Raw genomic sequence first — 23,921 nt, forward strand, 5'->3', positions numbered from 1 at the left:
TTTGGATCAAAATTTGGATCACGCTGCTGAATTGATCAGAAATTTAGATCAGAATTTGGATCAGTTGGTGATCCAAATTTGGATTTTTGGATCACACCTGCTGCAGATGGCCCTAGTATATGGCCCTAGTATAGTAGTATCACATGTGGGCAAGTTACACAGACATACTCGGGAGTCGGTACATCCTGTATTATGACAAGTAAACAAGTTACACAGAAACATTTAAAACATACTCCACTATATGACATGCTAGAAACCCAAAGCTTCACATACATGCCACAATCAGACATATAACTTATATTCAACATACATATGTACAGATAGACCCACATTATCAGCTACCGGCACGGAGAGATGAGATTTGCCTCGTATTTATGTTACTTTCCAGGCCCTAAGCACCTCATGAAACATATTACTCACGAGGTCTCGTTCTGCCTGATTGAAGTAGTTGTTGATTTCCTCTTCAACTTCGTAGATCTTTCTAAAATCAAACAAGAAAGTCAAGCATGCTTTCTTTAAATTGTCGAGTTGGTAGAGCCATGCTCCTTGTAGCCTATCGAGCACATTGTCTGAGTTGATGTCTTGCATTAGGCTTTCCTCGCAGGAACTTTTTAAAGCAGCAATATCATATTTGTTTGCCGCAGCAAGCAAAGTAACCCTGTGCTTCCAGAAGTCCTCTTCATTAATAGTTCCGTACAAGTAGCTGAGAAAAGCCATGCAGGAGTCCACAGACATATCCTCTATGTCGATCGTGGAGGATTCTTTCTCCTTGAGGGGGTGGAGAAACATGCTATGGAACACTGGAGAACTTGCAGAGAGAATTGCCTTGTGAGCTCTGACCACGCCGTCAGCAGTATTGATAGTAACATCAGCATAAATAGACTCTTTAAGCATGCGAGAAAAGCATCGAAGAGTGCTTTCAGATGCTTGAGATCTTATGCCATAACTACAGGGCCATATTGAGGTGGCTTCTTCACCCTGTGTTGCAAAAAAGGAAAAGAGAATAATAAAATCAGGGAAGATGAATCTTTCCTCTCCATCATAGAGCATAGTCTTAATAACTCTCAACGAAGAAGATAATTAAATGTCACTAAAGAGGGACGCAGTGTCAAGGTACAACTAGTTCTAGGTTTGAATTTGATCAATGGTCTAGCAATCAAACTTTGTTCAGAGGCTTTATGCATATGTTTATTCCTATCAAATATATTACAGCTTTAGATTTTAACATACTCACATTTATCAGACTCACATTTTTTGGGCAGACTTTCAGATCCAAAAACTCGACTTCAGCAATAAAGCGACCATGATAAGCAAACTCAGCTGACCATATAAAGTCCTCGCTTGTCCGAAGCAATTTCTCAGTAACTGCAAAATAAAAGGCATAACGAAAAATTCAGTCTTCAGGCTACATGCCAAGATAGAAAGAGGATGTGCACAATAAAGATTAAAGACATTAAGGTTCTGCAGCATCTCTATATAAAAGAAAGAATTCACTAGTTCCGAGTAAATGATAGCAAAGACAAGCCATATATAGGAGTTTTGTATATATAAGCCAATCACTACAAGATTGATCTATTACTATATCAGTGAAGAGAAACAGTTCTCCAAACACGTGCAAATGAAGCCAAACCTGTTTAACATTTAAGCCAAACCTGCTTAACAATTATTAAGAAGCACTGAGAAGTGACGACTCCTTTTCATTTATTTATTTTTATTGATTGTGCGGCGCCGCCAAACATGGTTCTGAGAGGGGCGAGGCGATCTCTGTTCGCCTCAAATCATGTAGCGGTTATTCTGATTTATTCTAAACGTCATCAAAATTATCTTGCTAAAAACAACCAAAAATCAGTATATCTTCTTACAGTTGCACTAATTCGCCAGCCCTACTCTATATCTAGATATTCCCCCCATTCACAATCATGGACATAACTGGACTTGGCCCCAGGAATAAAAAATCTGTATCAGCAATAGAGCGAAACTCCAGTTCTCTTTTCTTCCACCCCTTCACTTCTAGTAATCATTTCTGCATCATCTGTTTCTAATAAATTGCAAAAAAATTATATGAACAGTATCTTAACAAATTAAACTCCCTGGCACTAAATTCAGAAACACAAAAGCCCTAAAAGAAACCCTGGTTGCTATCAGCAATAAAATCCTTCAACATACAATCAAAGTCAGTACAAACAATATAAATTCTTCAATTACGGGTAAAGTCAATACAAAAGTCAATACAAATCATATACAAGCTTCAATTACACGCAAAAACACATACATAACAATAAAAACATAAAAACCGAAAGAAAACATGGTCCTTACCAGGAGAAACATGAGGCCCCAAATTCTGATACCCGACATTAACAACTTCAACCCTGATAATAAAACGAGCAATAGGAGGCTGCTCTCTGGCAATTCGAGTAGGCTCCGGGTAAAGCCTAACATACATTGTCTGGTCCTTCTCCACTGATAAATGCCTACACAAACATACACAAAATCAATCACAAACCAATGTGAACATCAATAAAGCAACTGGGGTTTCTTGAAAATTCTCGAAATTACCAAGTCCAAAGACCCATCTTGAAAGGCTCAGACTTTTTCGGAGAGCTAGTTGATTGTGTTTCGAATGTCCATCTAGCAAACCTTGAAACAGTCCTTGTATTCATCTCCATCTCTCTCTCTCTCTCTCTCTCTCACTCTCTCACCCTCTCTCCCTCTCCCTCTCCCTCTCCCTCTCCCTGCTATACTTCTACTGTATAGCTCTGTATGTTTTCATGAGTCTAGAGCAACTGGGGTTTTATAGTGAGGTGAGATTGTCCTTTTGCAAGTGTTTTGTGGATCCAAAACTCCCAAAGACTCAATCTTTATCTGTTCTTGATTGTGTCAGCTACAAAGAAAAAACGGAAACTTTGAACCAAAGTGTGTGTTGTGTTCAGCAGTGACACACTCACAGTCTCACACTAGAGAGATAGCTTTTGCTCATTTCTTTTCAACTCTTACTTACAAGTTATTTAAATATCTAATAATTCTTAAAAACAAATTAAATAGTATAACATGCCTACTTTAAATAATTTTAGCATCACTAATCAGTTTTAACATAGACTTAATGATATAATGCCTTGTAGTTTTCCTAATAATTTAGTTTTAAAGTGTGTTATAATATAAATGTAGAGAACTCAATTTCATCCTCTTAACCTTATAAAATTAGAATGTAACGGATGCTGATGACTGAATACATGAAGCCTGTCCACGTGTCCCAGAAGACCGTCGTCGTGTCCTCCGCGTGTTCATGTGAGGTAAAACCGTGGAAAATATAAAAAGTTGCATCTCCTTTTTCGATAGTTATCTCAATTTATATACCTATTTTTAGGATTCAAAATTTCAAATAGATCATTGTACATTATTCTAGAGTTTGTGCATAGGTCATTTCTATCGACTTTTCGAATTTGCAAAATGCTTTATAATTATAAATTTTTTTATGTTGCAGTAATATAGAATTAACAATTGTTTTATTATTTTATCATTTTTTTTATTTAGTTTTAGTATTATATTATTTATTTATCATATTTCAATCAAATATAAATTTTAAAAGAGGTATAAGGAAGTTGAATGCTAAATTTATATCTCGATGAAAGTTAAAATGTTAGCATTGCATTAAGAAACTTGAGAATAAAGAAATTATTTGTTACAAATGAGTTATCATAACAAATATCAAAAGAAAATTTCATGTTGAAATATTATTAAACAAAAAATGGTTTAAGTTATATTAATAATAATATATCTAACGAAATTGGTTAAAGGATAGATTTTATGTGACATAACATAATAGTTATATAAAAAATTATTAATTTGTTACATGTGGTCTTTCAATAAAATTGATTATAATATATTTAGAGAAAACCGTGTTTTGTGTATTCCAGTTTGGGATGTTAGAGCATCTCCAATCATCTAAAACCCTTGGTTAAGAGGTGAGGTGTGATACTTAAAATAAAAAAAAATTTAGCCAACAGCTCCAAAAACTCAACTCCAACCATGCTCACCTGTTGTCTGTATATTTAGCCAACCTCCTGTGGATGACTAAATTTGTCGAACCTCTACAGGTCTGTAGGAAAATATGTAGGAAGATTGTACATCATTTATTACCATATTGAACTGATATATTCTATTTTAACAATTTAAAATATTAATAACGTACTATTTTTAAATTATACCCAACCAATATAGCCAGTACCATTGAAGCAAAATGTCTTACAGGTTCAGCAAATTTTAAATAATGTCTTACAGGTCCAATTTAGCCAACGATTATAGCCAACGCCGTTGGAGATGCTCTTAAGCACTTTCAATATCATTCTTTCATAATAATACATGTAACATCAGGTCAGGTTTTTGAAGGTTTTTTTTTGTGCATATGTCAATTCCGTCGTTAGACGTGAGGGTAAAGTTATCCATTCAATTTTCAACAGTATCTTAACCATACTCCTTCTGTTCCATGAGTTGTTTACATCAAACTTTTATTCAGAATTTTTTTTAAAAAAATAATATCATGAGACTATATTTTAAATAGGTCTTAAAAAGTGTTGCAAAAAGTAATGTTAACAATCCAACGGGACGGAGAGAGTATAAACCCTATCCCATAATCGAATCCCAGTCCTTTTGACCATCGGCTCACCTCCAGTGACCAACACTGCCTTGCGCCCTTTTGTTTATAATGATGGTACTGACTACTACTGATAATGTAAAGTAGCTGATTGTTTTTCTATTTGTGATAAATAAAAACAAATATAATATTTATTATAATAAGCTCTCTTTTTTGTACTTTACTCTCACGGTGTTAGACAGAGTTGACAGATGTACACAAAAATCTAAAAGCGTCAAAAACCTGATATTGCATATGTTAGTTTTGAAAGAATAATATTGAAAGTGCTTGACCCCCAGACTGTAGGTACACAAAATATAGTTTTCTCATATATTTATTATACTTTAAAAATAATATATAATTATTATATATTTGATAATGTTCTGAAAATTATTATCTTAAAATTTGTTATACAAAGATAAATTGAGTCCTCGCAAAATGGATATGAATTGAAGCAGGTAGTCTGTAATACTTACACTACTTACAGTTACATTTACAAATACTTGTGCATTATCAATTTTTTAATTAATATTGATCCAACTCATTGTCAGTTAAAATTTTATTATTCAAGTAATATTTACTTATTTAAATTATAACTTATCGTCTTCTTAATAAGCATAATGATTAATTTTGAGAGATTGTTGAAATTTTACTTACTTCCATTCAAAAATACAATTTCATTTAATGTGTGTTACTCATTTATTAAAGATTATAATTATATATTTTGTGATTTAAAAGAATGGAGAGCTCTAGTATAATTTTTTACTAGTATTTTTGTATCAATTTCATAATGAATAATTTTCGGCGTTGAGAATTTTTTTTACCCTCTTATGTATATTTGCTGGCCAATTTGACTATAGACGAGTCGTCATAAATAAATACTTACGGGGTGTATTGCATTGTGATTTTAAACATTTTTTGCATTCATGAATTCGAGGATATACAATTGGGGTTATTTAAAATCCATTAAAACCTAAAGGTAGTCAATTGAGATTTTAAATTGTATTTTAAATCTTTTGAAATCCCATAAAAAAAATCCATGAGATTTTGAAGTATTGTGCATACATTTTATGAAGATTCCGCACAAAATCAAAATCATATACAATTTATTAAAATCTCAATCGAATACACCCCTCTTAAATTGAATCAATGTTGTGAAAAGCGCAAATCGATTCTAAGCGGCGGAGAACCTTCTAGCGCTTAAACGGTAAAACGGACGTTTAAATGAAATTATAAGCGGGTCCATAAGCGAATTAACAAAATATATTTAAATATTTAATTATAATATTAATATATCTAAAAATAATATTATGTCAGAATTTAAATTTGTAATATTTCGATAAAATATATATTTTAAAATTTTTAATATAATTATAGTTGTATTAAAAAAGAAATTAATATTTTAAAATTAAAAAATTAACAAGTCAACATCATTTCGGCCGCTTAATTACCGCTTAATCAGCTTAACGACCGCTTGATCCGCTTAATGATTCGTTTAATTATCAAAAATGTTTAATAACCCGCTTAATATAAAATCGAAGTGTTCCAAGACCCATTCCGCTTTAGCCTTTAGCGGCCTCTTGATGCGCTCTTAACAACACTGGACTGAATTGAGGGAAGTAATGTTAAATAACGTTTTGGGCATTCAACTAACCATAAATTTACTATTAGATCATCTAACTCAAAAAACTTTCATTCACATCACAGCTAAAAGTCTACAAATAGAGAAACAGAGTAAATCAAGAAATCGAAGAGCGAAGAAGATGGCTTCAAACATAGTATGGAACTCCAAAGACAAGAAGTTTGAGACACAAGACAAAGAAGCTTACTTAGTTTATGAGCTCAGAAATGGTGGCAAAGTCATTGATATTCTCCACACTTTTGTTCCCCCTTCTAAAAGAGGACTTGGTCTCGCATCTCATCTATGCGTTTCAGCTTTTGATCATGCACAGTCTCATTCTTTGTCTGTTATTCCCTCTTGCTCCTATGTCTCTGTAAGCCCCCCTGCACCCCTCGTCTCTGTTTTCATATTTGTTTATTTTTGTGAATTTTGATTGTTTGATGAGTTGGTTCTGTGCCCAATTCTTGATTTTACGTTATTTGTTGTTAGATATGTGTATTGTGAAAATTGGTTCTTGCTGTTGAATTTACGTTTAGGTTAGTAAAATTGAAATGAATTGAGTCTGGGTTGATTTGTTGAAGGGTTTTATATTTTATTAAGCTATGTGGGGAAAAGGGCTTTCTTTGTTTTCTACTTTTGATGGAGATATAGGGAAATTACGAGTGAAAAAATGTGGTATGGGATTCTGATTTTTCGATATGATTATTGAGGATAACACTACGTGTTTGCATTGGAGGGGATTTTTGTTCCCTTTGCATCTGATTTGGTAATAGTTGAACAACGTTTTTGTATAACACTTTACAAGCACCAACGGGGTTTTATGGCTATTCTGTTGTAAAGTCTCAATCACATTTCACAATCTAAAGAAACCACGCTGGCTTTTTGGGAAGCCTGTTCCCACCGAGTACAAGCTTTTTCGATCTTAGAGGGACTAGGGCAAACAAGTTTTTTTCCCCCTGTTAGATGGAATTCATATTTTGCGAGTAAAGAGCAGAGTCGTGGTACATTTAAGCAAATATCACCAGCAAAGATGAATAAGTATGCATTACAAGTAGCAAGAGTCTTTAAATAAAAATAGCATATTTAAGATGTAGAGGACTACCAGATTTTTAAGACATTGCACAAAGAAAGGGCTGTCTTAGTGATACCATCTACTGCAAGCACCTTAGCTGGTTCGACTGTAAAGTCGAGCTGGAGGCTATGCTACGTTCAATATGATATGAGCTGAGGTTGCCCCATTTGGCCCAAGTGCATCCATTCCGTGTCATCTACAAGCTGTCAAGCCCACTATGGAAAATCAGAAATACTGTAACTGATTTTGTGAAAGTGAACAGGACGGAGGCTCATATTCTGATCAAAGTGTCTATGTGCACGAGAATATTACATTACTTGTTGTACCAAAGGACTTAATAGCTAAAGCTCTCTATATCATATAAGTCACCCAAATCTGCCCTCTTAACTCATGTTACAAGTATAAAACATGCATCGTTATGATTTTTCTCGTGCAGTTGCTACTAGTTGATTTATAATATTTTGTTATCTAATATCTATTTTTATGATGTCATCTCATTTCATCATGGACTATTGACATTGAACTTGTTTAGTGTACTCATGTTGTGTTATATCTCACATGCATATAAATATATATTTACGATGAATGAACATTGTTTATTAACTTGTCTCTTACTGAGTGCCTAAGTTAAAAGGTTATACACATTGGTGTAGGCAATGTAGTTTCTAAGCAATTAGACTCCTGGATGTCGCATACCTTTTCCATGGGAAAACGTTTACAACATTCGGTGGATGTCGCATACCTTTCCCGTGGTGAAACGTTTACAACGTTCGGGGGCTGTTTGGTTCGGCTCAAGGAAATGGAATGAAATTCAGAAAGATCAAGGAGGGGAAAGGAAAGGAATGATCATCAATTGTTTTACTAGTGTTGTTTTGATCCGGTAACAGAATGAAAAACTATATGATTATCTTGATATCTGATATTTTCGATATTATAATAATTTCAAAAGAGTCAAATATATTATGTTTATGATAATATAGTTTATTTAATTTATTTATAAATTAATATAATTTATTATTTGAAAATGTCATTAACTTTTTAATAAATTATACCATTTTTTAATTTGTAAAAACTAAATTTTTATTTTTATTTTTAAAAATATTTTACATATTTTTTTATATATTTTTAATGATTTCAAACATCGATTATAAATGAAAAAACAAAAAAAAATTATGAAAGGGAAAGAAAATACCTAGTGGGTGGGGTGGGGTGGGGTGGGGAATGGATGATAAGAGATATTGGGTAAACCTACAAATAAAAGGGTTAAAGGAAATGACAATTTTAATGAAACAAACACCCAAAAAGGGAATGAGCTTAATTCTTTCAATTTCCCTTTGCTAGTTACCCCTAACCAAACGGCCACTTATGGTTTCGGGAACCTGTATGATAAAAAAGGTGCATGTAGCACTAGCAGCCAATTTTGAAGCAGTTTTATATGAGTCTTGCTTTGTCATTTGCAGTTGCAAGTGGTGATCCTAAACTTTAGCACTAGTCATGTGAAGAAAAACTTAGTATTTAAGAAGTAGCAAAAGGTTAGGAGTTAGGATCACATGGGCTAAGGTTACTTGTTTCTTGAGATATGTATCAACTTGTAGATCCTGAATTTAAGATTCAGCTAACTGTATCACTAAGGAGTTTATAGTTCTGTTTTATCACTATGTGTACTTTTGCTATGATATGATTATTATCACTTTCTGTAACAAGGAAAACAGATATTTCTTGTTCAGATAATTTTAGGTTTTCATGATTTATTATAGATTACAGTAACTGTATGCAACTTTGGCACAAAGGCCATTTATCACTATTAAAGTTTACAGAGCAACTCTTTGTTCGCCCTTTTATAACAATCCAAATCATTTTTTTTTACAGGATACTTTTCTTCCTCGAAATCCATCTTGGAACCATCTTGTGTACAAGGAGGGGGACACCAAATCAAATATGTGAAACTGTTATCGTGCATTGTTCTTCTGGAATTGTGTTTGGAGTTCCAAGCATTAGAAAACTCTTTTATGAGTTCTTAATAAATTTATAAGTACGCATGTTGTAAGATATATCCTTACACAGATATCTGTATCTGTGGTGAATGGTTGGTGCTGTTAAAAATGTTGGATTTAAATGAAGTTGCTTAGATTGTTTGAGATTTGCAAAATAAGTTGATTAAATATCTACTGGCACTTTTTTCCTGTATAATCTCCAAGTTTTTCAATCCTTCTGATAAACTATGAAAATTCACAGGCAAAGTTTGATACGGATGTATCCGACTGCCAGAAAATGTCAGGTTTCTCATTTCTGGAGATGACTGGATCATCCAAGTACACCTCTTAAGGTCATGAACTCAAAACGCACAGCTCCAGCAAAATCATATTCTCATGGAGAATTATGAATTCCAAGTGAAGATCTCCAGAAAAACAAATAACCTCCTCTCCTTCCTGTCCTGCAGCATGGTATTACAAGTCACCACCACTCACCGCTACTTCATCAAGGGGCTTAGAAGCCCCGGGAGTTCCAAAACCAAATCAAGAGCTGGTTTGGAAAAGCCAAGAAACCAATGTACTGGTGATCAAATATTAGAGATCAATTTGATAATTAAGCGGTGGTTACAAAAACGAGCCATCTATTTGAGTCATCAAATTTTATTTTTTATTTTTTGATAAAGAGGAATCAATTCATTAATTAAAAGTCATACGGCATCTACAAATACAATCGAAATTGGACAGACGCCGAAGAATATTACTGTTGAATCCATCCTTCTTGAAGATGCAACTAAGCGATTTGAAGATGATTTGAATATATACACTTGTTTCCATCTGATTGGTTTTCACCTGAATGTTCTGAACAATTGACCATAGATGCGATCTCATAATAACCTTCAAACCTGAATCAAACTCATGAAAATCATGTCGATCTATATCTTCAGTCATGGAGAACATCAAAATTACACCAAAACAAAACAAACCAACCCTCACAAGAAGGAGAGATTAACAAAACCCAAATAAATTGGGAGGTTATTGAATGAAAAATAAGATTTCAAAACAAGAAGGTAGAAAAAAGAAGAAATCGGGGCTTTCCGCCGGTGAAAACCGATGGAAGCCCCTTCAAAAATCTCTGATGGAAGCTAGGGTTTTGAGAGAGAGTATGAGAGGGAAAGAGGGGAACTTATATTGAGTCATCAATTTGATATTTAACTCAGTAAACAGATATAATTGGGAGTAACATTTATGTCATATAAAATCTTTAACTTTTAAGATGGTTGAATCAATTGATCAAAAAAATAAAAAAGATGGTTGAATCAATATAACCTTGAGGCAGGACTTTGTTATAGTTTTTATTTTCCTGGATATTTATCAAATCCTTTTTTTTTAAATGAATTATATCACATTTTCTTTTGTAAATGAATTATGTCACGGAGTATCTCAAACTGGGTTATATTTGGAGCAAAACTCCTATTTTTATCGAGAATAATTAAATATTTTAAGGACATATTATATTCTTTCTAATCAATATTTCCAAAAATCAAAACCAAAACTTTTTTGGGGTCTTTTCATAAATATATAGGAAAAAGTAAATTTTTGCAAATTTACTTTTCTCAAGAATAGCTATTTGCAGTTTTACTACACTAAGTTTCTAAATTGCAAAAATACTATCCCTCCCTTATGCAACTGAATGCAACCTTATATGCAACTGCAACTCCTGATTTCAAGTTCCAGTTCTCGAATGTCATTTTCGACCTCATCCTTGGAATCCATATATATATATATATATATATACATATATATATATATGAGGTTGCATATGGTTGAATGCAATCTCATATGCAACTGAAAACTACTCCCTCCGTCCCCTTTTACTTGTCCCTTTTGAAAAAATAACGCATCTTAAGAAAATGTTAGTTGGATATCGTGTTTTCATACATATCCCTAATAAATGTAATGAATTAGATAGAATTGTGTATATATATATGCTAGTCAAACATTGGAAGTTGTTACTTTTTGAAAAAACATACAAAAAGTTGCTTTGAAAAGAGGAGTGGACAAGTAATTTGAGACAATTTTTTTTTCCAAAGTGGACATGTAAAAAGGGACGGAGGGAGTATAAGTTACAATTGATGTATGGGTGCCCCTGGCGGGGCCATTAGATCAAAATAGAATCAACTGAATGCAACCTCATAAGCAACTGAATTTTTTTAGGGTAGGGTGATATTGTGGTGGATTTGGGTTGCAGGCCCCGTAGGGGCAATACTCAACTGAATATGCAATCTCATAAGCAACTAAATGCAACTGAAAACTGTAAGTTACAATTGATGTATGGGTGCCCCTGGCGGGGCCATTAGATCAAAATAGAATCAACTGAATGCAACCAAATGCAACTGAATGCAACTAAATGCCTGATTTCAAGTTCCAGTTTCCAAATGTCATTTTCGACCAGATTTTCAGAATATATATATATATATATATATATATATATATATATTCCAAGGATGAGGTCGAAAATGACATTTGAAAAGTGGAACTTGAAATCAGGCATTCAGTTGCATATGAGGTTGCAGGGGGAGGGGTAGTATTTTTGCAATTTAGAAACTTAGTTTGGTAAATATGCAATTAATTTAGGAAGATGGTATTTTTGCAAATAAAATCCTAAAAAGTAGTATATTTGATAAATTCCCAATTTTTTTTATATGCCTATTTTACACATTGACAAAAGTATGATAAAATTATCTCAGAGTTTCTGTACAATTTTAAATCAATTTGAGTTCTTTCAGCAAAATTCTAGTTAATTTATATTAGATGGATTAATTAATAATCACAGTAAGTAAATAAAATTTATTACTCCCTCCGTCTCAATTTATAGGTCCAGTTTGCAAAAAAAATTTGTCCCAAAATATTTGTCCCTTTCTTCTTTCAATACAAATTTATCTGCATATTAATTGTGATTTTTTTGAAACTCAACATTATTCTCATTTCTCAATGCACTAAATCCCTATATTTATTGTGATTTTTTTGAAACTCAACAATATTCTCACTAATTAATGATACATGAGATAAGATTCTATCTAACCAACTTTTTTCTTAATATGTGTGTTTATTCCAAAATGGACCTATAAATTGAGACGGAGGGAGTAATATTCATATTATATAACACAGACTAGTGTATATTGAATCCGAATCCGAATAAAGTAATAAATGAACCGATTGAACTTAGATCGCTAAATCGTTTTTTTAATCGTTGTTGATCAACACCAAATTACTCATTTCGAACCTTCCATCCCACCCTTAATCAATTTCATCTTCTTCAATTACGTATATACACACAAAAAAAACACACACACACACAGAGTGAATTAGGGAAAATTTCTAATTATAAAATTAGGGTTTCGATTACTCTCGAAATCACAAATTGAATGATGAACAAGAAAAACACATCATACTGCTGCGCGCTATGTGACAACTCTAACGTTCCTTCTATTTGCTCTACATGCGTTAACTACAGGTATTATCAAATGATAATAATAATGATATCATGTAATTGTTCTGTTTTATTGCGTGATTTTATTGTAATTGTGATTGATTGTTGCAGATTGAATGAGAATTACACTAATTTGAAAGCTCTCAAGGCTCGGCGTGATCAATTGTATTCCAGATTGACTCAATTGCTCGTCGCCAAGGTTATATTCGTGTCTTTTATCTCGTCGTATTTGTGAATGTTATCGCTTCCTTCATATAATCTATTATGAATTGGTAGTTTGAAATTACAAGGCAGCAATATGTGTTTATGTATAGGCTTTTATTTGTAACAAAGCCTTCTTAGGCTGTGGTGGATTTTTTGTTTTGCATTTTAGTGGATTTTATTTAGTGCACGTGTTTATGAATGTTGTGTATGGTTTAGTAAGTGATTCGAAAACTGTGACTCTTGTGTTCAGATTACATGGTAATTTATGTATATCTAGTGAATCGGGTTTTGAGTGACATTCTATAATAGTTTGTTGTAGGGTCAGCAGTTCATCCTGTTTTATTTGTTTCTTATTTGTTGTACTTCAGTTTTAGCTATAAAGATATTTGTCTCTCTTGTATATTTGGTATGCATTACTGATGGCTGAGCACCGTTATGTAATGATAATTATTTACCAGGGGAAGGCAGATGATCAGCACAGCTGGAGAGTCCATCAACATGAAAAGCTTGCAACACTCAGACAGAAGCTCCATCACCGTAAAGAGCAATTACTGCAAGGTTAGTTGGTACCTGGAAGCCACGTGGTTTATATTGGTCAAATTCGTGATGAATAAAATAGCTTGTTGAATGTCAAACCATTTTTTTAGGTAAGTCCAATGTTAAGAAGATGACATATGATATAAAAGTGAAATATGAGGTGCTCGAATCGGCCATGAGTATGGTAATTTTCTTTTCTCCATCTTCGTAAATTTTGTTTATTTTTATAAATGGTAATTACCTGTCGAGTCCTGCAGTACATAATTACCTGTCCTGCTTAGATGGCAAAGTTCTGTACTAGCTTCGTTAATGGTCTTTGCTCTTCGCAGTTGGAAAAAAATCGCAAGGAACAACTGGAGAAGTATTATCCCAATCTTATCTGCACTCAGAGTTTGGGGCTTGTAAGTATAATGACATTAATTTTTCTCAGCATAGTGCATATATCATCTAACCTTATTCCAGAATTTTACTGGATGCAATTGCATGTATTCCCGTTCCAGTAAGGGTGTAAATGAGTGAAGCTGTTTCTCAGCAGTTTGAGCTTGGTCTGTAAAATATTCGAATTTGAATCAACAATTATACCTGATCTTGAGCTGTTTAAAATGATGAATAATTTAATGAGCGAGCTTGAGTTTAAAACACTCAGCTTACAAGGCTTGTGATCCTAAACAAGTTTTCATTTTTTTAATCTATATATTTTATATTATGTATATTTAAATTTAATATGTGTTTACAAATTTGATTAAGTTGAACTCTAATTGAATTTATCAGGTCGAGCTTATCTCAGGCTTATTGAACTTCTTTTGATCAGAGCATATATATGGCTAGACTTAACTTGACACAAGCTTTTTAGTTGAGCTTGAGCATGTCAAATATTAAGCTCGGTTCGGCTTGTTAACCCCTATTTCTCATACTAGATACATGAAAAATAATTTCTACTGTGCATACTAGTTGATTGGCTGATAAAAATTAGCATTATTCTGGTCAAGTAAATTACTTTATGCCACTTTTTAGAAGACAAATGAATATTTTATCATGTCTCTCCTCTTACTGACTTTCTTTTTCTTTTTAATTTATGAATTTACATGTTCACTTTCTTTCTCTTCTTCTCTCTCTTATTGTTTACCCTCCCTAGGTCTTTACTATTACAAAGTTGAAATGTGAAATTGTTATTTTATAAAAGATGTAATACCTTTTTATATCTATTTTAAAGCAGAGCACTACCATCACATATGATTGTTAATAAAATTTCTAGGTGGAAATTTAGAAAGTTATCCTGCATTTGCAATGTTCCATTAACGTAAAACTCTTTTCTTTCGAGATTGCATTATGATACACTACACTCATGTAGTATATAGTTCAAATAATTTATTTCAGCAACTCTTCTTACTTTGGATAATATACTTGAATTGTAGATGGCAATTTCTTCCGAGCGTCTGCATAAGCAGTCTGTGGTTGTGAAACAGATTTGCAAGCTATTTCCTCAACGAAGGGTAAGCTCTAAGATTAGTTTAAACCGGTTTAAACGACTTTTCGTATTGGTCCTTACTTTAACCCATGCTATGCCGGTTATTATTAATTTATTCCTTGAAATTTTGTCTTGTGCATCCTTATAAAATACTATTTGTTTTTAGTTTTTTAATGACACCTTGACGTGTTGTTCCTTATACTACTTTCTCAGCGGACATTATCATGCCAAAATTGCATTTGTATACTAAAACTTGGAATCTTCAGGAAGGATACTTATATTTGGTATATCTAAAACACAACAATTTGATGTGCTCATATTAGTAAAATACCAACCTTATCTTAAAATTTTCGCCCAATAGTTACATACTTATTTAAAAAGGTAGAAAGCCATTGCCTATTCTAAATCTTGTTTTGCTGAGAACATCTTCCTAAGGATTGGACTTTCCAGCTCACCACTAGAGAATTTTATTAATTTTCTTAAAATTAAAACCAGGAGTAGAGGTTCTTGCTAGGATGTACTTGGGAGGAAAGTGTTGAATTTGCTTATCATTTGAGCAGATAAGTGCATAAGATTATATGCCTGTATTGTTATTTATATTTTAATAAATACTTTGGCATTCTATTAGTTTACCAATAGAATTTTATCTGTGGTACAGATATTAGTTGTTTTTAGGAGGCGAATAACATGAGTGTGTGATGCTAGATACTTGTGTAGTTCACTATCTATAAGTGCACGTAGTATTGTATATGCTCCAATGCATATCCAGTTATATTCTCAAGTGAACTAAAATTTCTTTTTGTTGAAGTGGAAAAGATCCAGACAATTTCTTGCACACTTTCAGAATTGTATTTGCAGATACTTGTGTTTTCTTCCATCAATTTTGGCAAGTGACTTTTGCTTAATAGAATGCATGATAGTTTGAATACGATATCTTATTGTTCCTTTGAAGGTGCTTGAAGGAGAGAGAAAAGACGGGGTTAGTGGTCAGTGTGATCAAATTTGCAATGCACACTTGCCAAGGGGCCTTGACCCCCATTCAGTCCGATCTGATGACCTTGCCGCCTCTTTAGGGTGAATTTCTTATGACTTTCTGTTAAGTAAATTTTTTTATTGTCTATGAACAATGATAGTTTTTCCTGCGACATTCGTTGTCCATAATTGTAGCCTGTTCATGCTAAAATATCTTTGATCTGTCAAATTAACACAATGTCTATCTTCGTTCAATTGTTAATAATAGCTTCAGTATTTGTAAAAATTCTGGAATATTATTTATATGCTTTTCTGGAATCAAGTTTTAACTTGATTGATGAGTTGACGTTGAAATTTATGTATGTGGGAGTGTATTGTTCTCTGTAGTAAGTATGGTGATGTTTGACTTTTTTAATAGATATATTTGTGTTAACTATTTGGTGATGATTCCAAAAGGTGGCAACTTCTGTAGGTTCTTTGAGCATCTGTGCACCCAAGAGAACTATGTCACATAACAAAAAAATCTTTTGCCACTCTATTGGAGATGCTCTAAATACTTCCGACTTTTTGCTGCTATATAATATGTTACCGGTAACATGAGTAATTTGTATAGCAGGTCCGTAAAGGTTGTATACACAATTTAACATTGTCAATAAGAAATTGTTTTGATTTGGTTTGTAGTTCATGATCTGATACGTCTTTGTGTTTTAGTTTGTATAAATAGATATACTCCACTTTAAACGGTTATCTTTAATTTCTTGGAAAGCAGATATATGGTTCAAGTTCTTAATCTTGTCATTCACAATGTTGGGGCTCCAGCACTTCACAACTCTGGTTTCGCAGTAAGTGCTCTGCATCCTGTAATCATATTTCCAATCTTTAATCTGTTGGGGAGCCATAAGATTATTACCAATCTTGATTTGCAAGGAATTCTTATCAAGTATATTACCTTGTATTCTAGTCTCCATCGGTTATCCTGATCACTTGAGTTTTTTTTATCATAACTGAAGATGATCACAGTGTATTACACCAAAGTTCCTCGCATTAACTAAAAGTAAAAGTGAAAAAGAGGCTTGAGCAACTTGTGACAAACTAAGGTAAACATTTAAAGTTAAACTGATATACTGGTATGGACAGTATGGAATATAGCTCTAATCTAATCGAAATGCAATATTTAGGGGAATTTACTTGGATCTCCTTGTTAACTTTCTTCAGGCTAAAAACTGGCCGGGTTGCACTGTTATAGAAGAGCTTTCAGCTTGCTTAATAAAAGCTTTGAAACATCTGGTTATTTTGACTTTCAAAAGATGCATTTGAGGACCAACTACAATTCCACAACAAATTGAAAACATAAGGATTAAAGGATTAACGAGTAGATACCAGATATGTGTTCTGGGCTGTATCAGGGTACTTAAGAGAAAATTTGTGGGATATGTTGAGTGAAGTAGCATCCATGTTACTTCGGCAATCTTTTCAGAATGTTTAATTCCTGGTTTTAATTTATTTTTTTTAACTATGATATTGCGAACCTTTTAAAAGTGATAAACAGCAGACCAAATTGGCAAAGCATGACCGTTGTCATCTTACAGGCATAATCCTATGTGTTTCCTAGGTGCTTGTTTTAAATAACTCGAAGTCTTATGTATCTATATTATCTTTTTTATTTATACAATTTTGCTGCAGGGTTCAAGCTCTAGGATATGGCAACGAGATTCATATTGGAATGCTCGCCCATCTTCCAGGAGGTATTGCTTTTATGATTGATGACTCTGGAGTGGAGTCTGGATATATGTTATTATGATTTATCAAATATGAAATTATTGTAATCACTAATCTCTATTTACAGCAATGAGTATCCATTATTTATACCGCGCCAAAACTTTTGTTCTACTGGTGGGGAAACTTCGTGGTCAGACAGAAGCTCAAGTAATTTCGGTGTAGCTTCAATGGAGTCTGAGCAGAGGCCTAATCTAGATTCCCCCGGTAGAAATAGCTTCAATTATTCTTCTGCCTCGCCTCATTCAGTTGAATCCCACATGGATTTACAGAAAGGAATCTCACTACTCAAGAAGAGTGTGGCATGTGTAACAGCATATTGTTATAATACATTGTCTCTAGAAGTTCCTGCAGAGGCATCAACTTTTGAAGCATTTGCGAAGTTGTTAGCTACACTTTCTTCTTCCAAGGAAGTTAGATCAGCTTTTTCCATGAAAATGGCTGGGTCAAGGTATTTTTTCCTTTCCGTCTCATTTATGAATCTGTTAGAGATGATCTCTAATCGATTTTTGAACATAGCCATGTATTTATAAAGAAATAAAAAAGGAATTCTCATTATCTTCAGTGAGATGGAGGATATTGCATATTGACATGTATTAATGAAAAACTATGTATTTGCCCTACTTGCGTAATAGTATGATCCAATGTGTTCGTATTTGGTACCTTAGTGATGAGCTCCTGTATCGTTCTAGTAATACATTAAAAAGTGAGGGATGCTTGTGAAGTAGTTTGCTTTGAGAAATAGTTATACACTAAGCCCGTTGTAACTAGTAAAAGCTTTTTATATATGCCCGTGGGTGAATTTCAGTAATACTACAAAATAGAAGAAGTAGATCTGAGATGGTGTCCTTTCTGGTCAAAACCCTTCGGAGATGTTCTTTACTCTCTAGGTTTGAATTTTGAACCCCTCTCTTACTCCATCAAGCTCCTTCTTGACCTTATGTTGCACCTGTCACTGTAGAAACATGTGTAATGTGCGAAAGTGTGAAAAATTGGGTCAGCTAGAGTCCCAACTAGGTATGTATTACTCTTTATTATTCAATGGAGAATTTACTGGCTGTTTGCTTGTATTATGATAAATAATGGACACTGCTATGCTAATATATAAATACCTCTGGCTGAAATGGGATTATATTTGGGTATATCTTGGTGTTTCTATAAAATATAGGAGGGATCTTTAATGAGCAAATGGTGAAGATTAATTCCACTGTGAAGGACAGATATGTTTATTGCTACTTGAAAAATTTCTACTTGTCATCAAATGGACTCGTGGTTGTACTTTTTGAATGATGCTTGTTTTTTTTTTTTTTTTTGCTAAATGATGCATGATACATTTGGTGATGACATTTTCAGGTCTCACAAGCAAGTCCAGCAACTGAACAAGTCTGTATGGAATGTCAATTCCCCTATTTCATCAAGCACTTTATTGGACAGCACATATATATTGCCGAGATCGGTAATGTGTTTATCTATTAGTTTCCTCGTTCATTGCTTTACACATCAGTTGCATACCTTAATGGCCACTGAAACTATGTCCAAGTTAACTTTACTTTTTCTTTGTTTTGTTTTTCGTGTAATGAACTAGATAAGTGCAAGAATCGTTATCAAATAAGATCCATTGTATTTGATATAATATCCTATATCTACCACTAATCCACTACATGCAAGACACTTCTATGTTTGGAAAAGATAATTGAAAACGGTCTACCTTGATAAAATGAAATCTACTCAGGCATAGAAGTGGATTACATGCAGTGAAGATTTTTGATGTAAATGGATTTAGAATGCTTGTTTGGAAGCAATATTCTCAGTTTCTTGTTGTTCTACTTTGCAGAAAAACATGTTTGATAAAACTTCTCCCAGTTCCGCCAACAGTTTCCTTTACTCAGCTGCTTTGTCTGATAGTGGAAAGGGTGAGAACCTTATTGAAGGGTGGGATCTAGTGGAACATCCAACTTTTCCTCCTCCTCCATCAGAAATAGAGGATGTCGAGCACTGGACTCGAGCCATGATTATTGATGCAACAAAGTACAAAAAGTGATTCGTGGTTTAGCATTATAGTCCGTAAGTGTTTCTCTACACTGTATCCATTCTTAATACTGAAGTCACTGAACATTGTTAAAAGTTTCATGTTTTTCACTTGTAGCACTAGATATGTAACTCATGGTCCACAGAGATCATCACTCATCACTGGACTGTTTCTATATGTGGAATTTGATTCATGTTGGTTCTGAAGTGATCATGTTAAAATTGACTAGTAAAAATTGAAATGATATAATTTTATTGAGGTTTTTATTGCTGCCGGGTGCTATGACTAGATCGTGAAGGTTTAGTTTGCAAGATTAGCAGGAGTAACTGAAGTTTATAAAGTTTTGCAAGTTACTATAGTCTATCAAAATCCAATATTAGGGATTCATATTATACTTGTTTTAGCCCTTCTCCCCAAAATCATGGTCACAGCTCTAGTTTTTCTGGATCAGTATGTGCCACTTTTGATGGTTGATTCTCAAATCTCGTCACAAATAGTTATGAAAAAGGGGTGTCGGGTATCGTTTTGCAGCCTCTCTTATAATTAGTACTGCAAACTTATTGTCAATCTTAGGACAATATTGTAGATGAAATTAACAGCATACTTTCATTAAGAACTTCATCAACTACAACAGATGATACGGTGGTTTGTGGATTAACACATCAACATTTTCTTTTATAAAATTCTTACGTCCAACACTTTTTACAGATTACTGGTGGCGGTTCAAGGTGCTTCTGTCAATATGCAGAGATGGAAATTGAGATCGTGCTCAGGTATACTATGTAAATATAAACTAGAGGGCACATATTTAAACATGTAAACATTCAATAGATTAGATTAGATTCATGTACTTTTACTTTTGGAGGTGTAGTCATATAGTCCATTACAGGCATGTAAAGGAGTTGGTTTATATATTCTCAAGTTTGTGTATATTTTGTATAGAAAGAGAAGATGAGAATTGTCAGAGTTGAGATTATAACGTCAGTTGTTTACATATCCTCTCCATTTTCTCTTACATGATCTTCTACACGATCTTTTGATAGTACAAGCGAGAGATTTCTAAACGAGTTCTTATATAAAAGTATAGAGATTTTCTCAATGAGTTGTTAAATCAAAATATATAAAAAGATGATAATATAAAGAGCATGATTATTTCTCTCCTCAAAGTCATTACTTGAATCTTAACTTAATTTAAGAATAAAAAAATCCTTCTGCCATAATACATCTCGTATGACATAATGACTCTAGGAGATATATATAATTATGAATGATTATATATCTCATGTCACTTAAATACAATACTATCATAACATGCCTTGAAATGCCGTCTCTTGCATAATCTAATGAATACCACACCAGATATTACCAGATTCAACCACTTGAACATTGCTAAAATTGCTTTTCTGAATGTAAAGAATATATATTCTAAAAGCTAAATATTTGGCAAACGTTGAATTTTCACTCTTTAGACTAATAAAGCCATAAATAATTTCTGAAACAAGAACACGAAGGCCATAATGATTTTCTTATTAAACTCTATATATATATAAATCCGAGTGAAATAATAAAACCTTAACATTGGAATTTACAAGAACACGTGGTAGTATCAGTACAACGAGCATCAAGCAACTTTCCCTTATACCACTTGATGCACAAATTAGCACATGACGAGCTCCTGCATCCTTCTTCAAATTTAGTAGGACATGAGCATGTACCAGGACATGAGCATTCAATGCTGCCGCCAGTTGGATGCTCTGCCAAGACACAAAAATCAACAAATAAATACAAAAAATATTCACATATTTTATTATCGCACAGAGAAATACAGCAGATTTGAAGTAAAATATGATATTGACTAGAGAAGAACAGTGATATGAATCGGAAAAGCAGGCAAAATTTTGAAATACTGGTCCCCGATATGTGTATGCTAGAGAGATCTTATTCGACCTATAATTTTATCCTCGTTCGATGATGTATTCAAACATTATTAAATTGTACATCAAACGATCATAAATTATAGGTCGGATAACCCTCCCGAGGAACCAAAATTTTGACCGTAAAAATTTTTCAAAAAAAGGCAGTGATAAGAGATGTCCTGGATTATTGATTGTGCATGCGTTCTCGAGACATGTATAGTTATATCATTATTCATGCAGATGATACTTACTTTTGCTATCGCAAGTACGAAAATCGGACGCAGCAAAATCTGTAATCATCATCATTGTGATCATGATGGCCACCACTCGGATGAATAACTTGCGACTCATCTTTGTTTCTTCCCGACTCCAAGAATAAGAATTTCGATGGCTCGGTATCAAGAATGTTCTAGTTTCGAGTTTATATAATTGCGACTATACAATATATGGATACTCAATATAAATTGATATGTTTTTTTTGAAGATAATAAATTGATATGTTATTTAATGTGTCAGATTACGTAAATATATTTTGTTGATGAAACAAATATTATTTGCATATAATTGATGCATTCAAATTTGTAATAGTCAAGGAAATATTTGTTACTTGATGCTATTGTGTGACACGGATTCAGAGAAATTTTCTCCCCCTTTCCATTATAAAGAAAATTGTTTAATTTCTGAATGAGGTCAGAGTATCTCTTACCTCCAAAAATATTAACTAAAATTGGAAAAATAATATTTTAGAAAAGTACGTATCTCAAATTCTATTTCAATTTTCTTTGCTCAGATCTTGTCTCAAATTTTGGTTGATTTTAATTGATTGGTTTACATGTATAATTGGATCCCATTAATATAATTAATGTGAGTGGAAGTACGAGAGATTACCAATTATGATTTGTAAGGAAAAATGGGAATAATCATGATTTTATATCATTTCAATTTAATCATTTTAACCAACCCTCTTCTAAACGCTGACAATTTTGTTTTCTAAAATCTTTTTTTATTTTTGGACAAGCGTTTTCTAAAATCTTTAATTCTGTCATGTACTACTATTTATTATGGGAAAAGGTTTACCTCGCAAGTAAAACTAAAATTGTAGGCGCTTGGGCTTGCTAAAAGATCTTAAACGGGCCGGTGAACGGAAAAAACTAATGAGGGGCAACTAAACAGAATCTAGCGGGTTATGCGAGCGAGTAGGCTCTCTGGACTCGAACCTATAATTGTAGTGTAATCACAAAGGATAAATGAATTTGTTTCAATTAAAGACAAATGAATATTCTCAAAATTCATTTGTTCAAAATACTAGTAATATGATCCCTGTTTAATATTTTATTGTGCTGTTATTAGAGCCATAAATGAGTCAAGCTGTTCGAGAACAAGCTCAGCTCGACTCGTTTAAAACTCGACCTAATTCGGTTCGGTTCGTTAACGAACTCGAGTTCGAAAAAAAAATTGTTCGTTAAGAAATTCAAATCGAGTTTTACCAGAGTTCGACTTGTAACAGAATCGAGCTTGACTCAACTCATTAAACTCGAACTCGACTCGTTAAACAAAATATATATGATTTTTTTTAATGTGTTAAAAAATATGGGTGATGAAATGTAATTTTTTTCCCCATTTTTGATATTATCCTAATATTTTTAAAATAAGTGAATATTAACATCATTAGTTCATTACAGTTAAATTGTTAATAAATATTTTTTATAAGAAAAATATAACATCAATTCAAGACCATAGTACCAGACTTGTTTGAAGTAGACAAGTAGTAGTAGTAATTTTACTAGCTGACTATTAATATTTCACTTCAAATATATATATATATTTTTAATATTATTGTAACATCATCAAAATAAGGAGATCAAAACATCTGTACGATTGGATCGTCAAGAAATATTTTATAAAAGAACAAAATTTCATGAACTACTCGACTCGGTTGTTAATGAACTCGAGTTCGAACAGTAAAAATTATTTAAGTTTAACGATCAAAATCGATTCATTAAAAAAAAACTCAAACTGAAAATAATTAGAAAAAATCAGACTGGACTCGGTTCCATTCTTTTAAACTTCCGGTTGTTACCTTTTGTTGTTGGTGAGCTAAAACCTGGAGGGTATAAAGCCAAGAATTTTGAAACTGTTATGGATACTGATGGAAATACACCTACTCCAGAAGAAGCCAACTGTGTTGGCTAAGCTAGCTGTCAGTTCAGCTGTCATCCAGCTGTACAAATTC

The 23,921-nt window shown here is 33.1% G+C and overlaps 3 protein-coding genes across 4 annotated transcripts; 2 read left to right on the top strand and 1 right to left on the bottom strand.

Moving 5' to 3' along the window:
• Nucleotides 1-165: 165 nt before the first annotated feature.
• LOC108212874 (BTB/POZ domain-containing protein At1g21780) lies at nucleotides 166-2,973 on the bottom strand. Of its 2 annotated transcripts, none has more exons than XM_017384591.2 (4): nucleotides 2,557-2,973; nucleotides 2,317-2,471; nucleotides 1,235-1,365; nucleotides 166-978 (listed from the first exon to the last, which is right to left on the bottom strand). In XM_017384591.2, the coding sequence occupies exons 1-4, from the start codon at nucleotides 2,664-2,666 to the stop codon at nucleotides 373-375; spliced, it is 1,002 nt and encodes a 333-aa protein (XP_017240080.1). In that variant the 5' UTR covers nucleotides 2,667-2,973; the 3' UTR covers nucleotides 166-372. The 2 variants fall into 2 exon arrangements, with proteins under 2 accessions (XP_017240080.1, XP_017240086.1); XM_017384597.2 differs by having other exon boundaries at nucleotides 1,250-1,365; nucleotides 2,557-2,972.
• A 3,331-nt stretch (nucleotides 2,974-6,304) lies between these two features.
• Nucleotides 6,305-9,487, top strand: LOC108210708 (acetyltransferase At1g77540-like). Its single transcript, XM_017382102.2, has 2 exons — nucleotides 6,305-6,624; nucleotides 9,193-9,487. The coding sequence occupies exons 1-2, from the start codon at nucleotides 6,394-6,396 to the stop codon at nucleotides 9,265-9,267; spliced, it is 306 nt and encodes a 101-aa protein (XP_017237591.1). The 5' UTR covers nucleotides 6,305-6,393; the 3' UTR covers nucleotides 9,268-9,487.
• Nucleotides 9,488-12,483: 2,996 nt separating this feature from the next.
• LOC108211222 (uncharacterized) lies at nucleotides 12,484-20,764 on the top strand. Its single transcript, XM_017382799.2, has 13 exons — nucleotides 12,484-12,810; nucleotides 12,898-12,985; nucleotides 13,449-13,548; nucleotides 13,638-13,711; nucleotides 13,857-13,928; nucleotides 14,943-15,020; nucleotides 15,948-16,069; nucleotides 16,737-16,809; nucleotides 17,651-17,712; nucleotides 17,814-18,194; nucleotides 19,097-19,199; nucleotides 19,578-19,807; nucleotides 20,481-20,764. The coding sequence occupies exons 1-12, from the start codon at nucleotides 12,722-12,724 to the stop codon at nucleotides 19,782-19,784; spliced, it is 1,449 nt and encodes a 482-aa protein (XP_017238288.1). The 5' UTR covers nucleotides 12,484-12,721; the 3' UTR covers nucleotides 19,785-19,807; nucleotides 20,481-20,764.
• Nucleotides 20,765-23,921: the final 3,157 nt, after the last annotated feature.

The sequence above is a fragment of the Daucus carota genome, chromosome 1 (assembly GCF_001625215.2).
Source record: "Daucus carota subsp. sativus chromosome 1, DH1 v3.0, whole genome shotgun sequence".
Taxonomy (NCBI): Eukaryota; Viridiplantae; Streptophyta; class Magnoliopsida; order Apiales; family Apiaceae; genus Daucus; species Daucus carota.

Excerpts from the sequence above, each read along its gene's own strand:
- LOC108210708 (XM_017382102.2), top strand. The coding sequence starts at position 6,394 with ATGGCTTCAAACATAGTATGGAACTCCAAAGACAAGAAGTTTGAGACA. Across the intron at positions 6,625-9,192 it reads CCTCTTGCTCCTATGTCTCT|GATACTTTTCTTCCTCGAAA; the intron begins GTAAGCCCCCCT and ends TTTTTTTTACAG.
- LOC108211222 (XM_017382799.2), top strand. The coding sequence starts at position 12,722 with ATGATGAACAAGAAAAACACATCATACTGCTGCGCGCTATGTGACAAC. Across the intron at positions 12,986-13,448 it reads CTCAATTGCTCGTCGCCAAG|GGGAAGGCAGATGATCAGCA; the intron begins GTTATATTCGTG and ends ATTATTTACCAG. Across the intron at positions 16,810-17,650 it reads TTCACAACTCTGGTTTCGCA|GGTTCAAGCTCTAGGATATG; the intron begins GTAAGTGCTCTG and ends ATTTTGCTGCAG.
- LOC108212874 (XM_017384591.2), bottom strand. The coding sequence starts at position 2,666 with ATGGAGATGAATACAAGGACTGTTTCAAGGTTTGCTAGATGGACATTC. Across the intron at positions 2,472-2,556 it reads AAGATGGGTCTTTGGACTTG|GCATTTATCAGTGGAGAAGG; the intron begins GTAATTTCGAGA and ends ATGTTTGTGTAG. Across the intron at positions 1,366-2,316 it reads GGGGCCTCATGTTTCTCCTG|TTACTGAGAAATTGCTTCGG; the intron begins GTAAGGACCATG and ends TTTATTTTGCAG.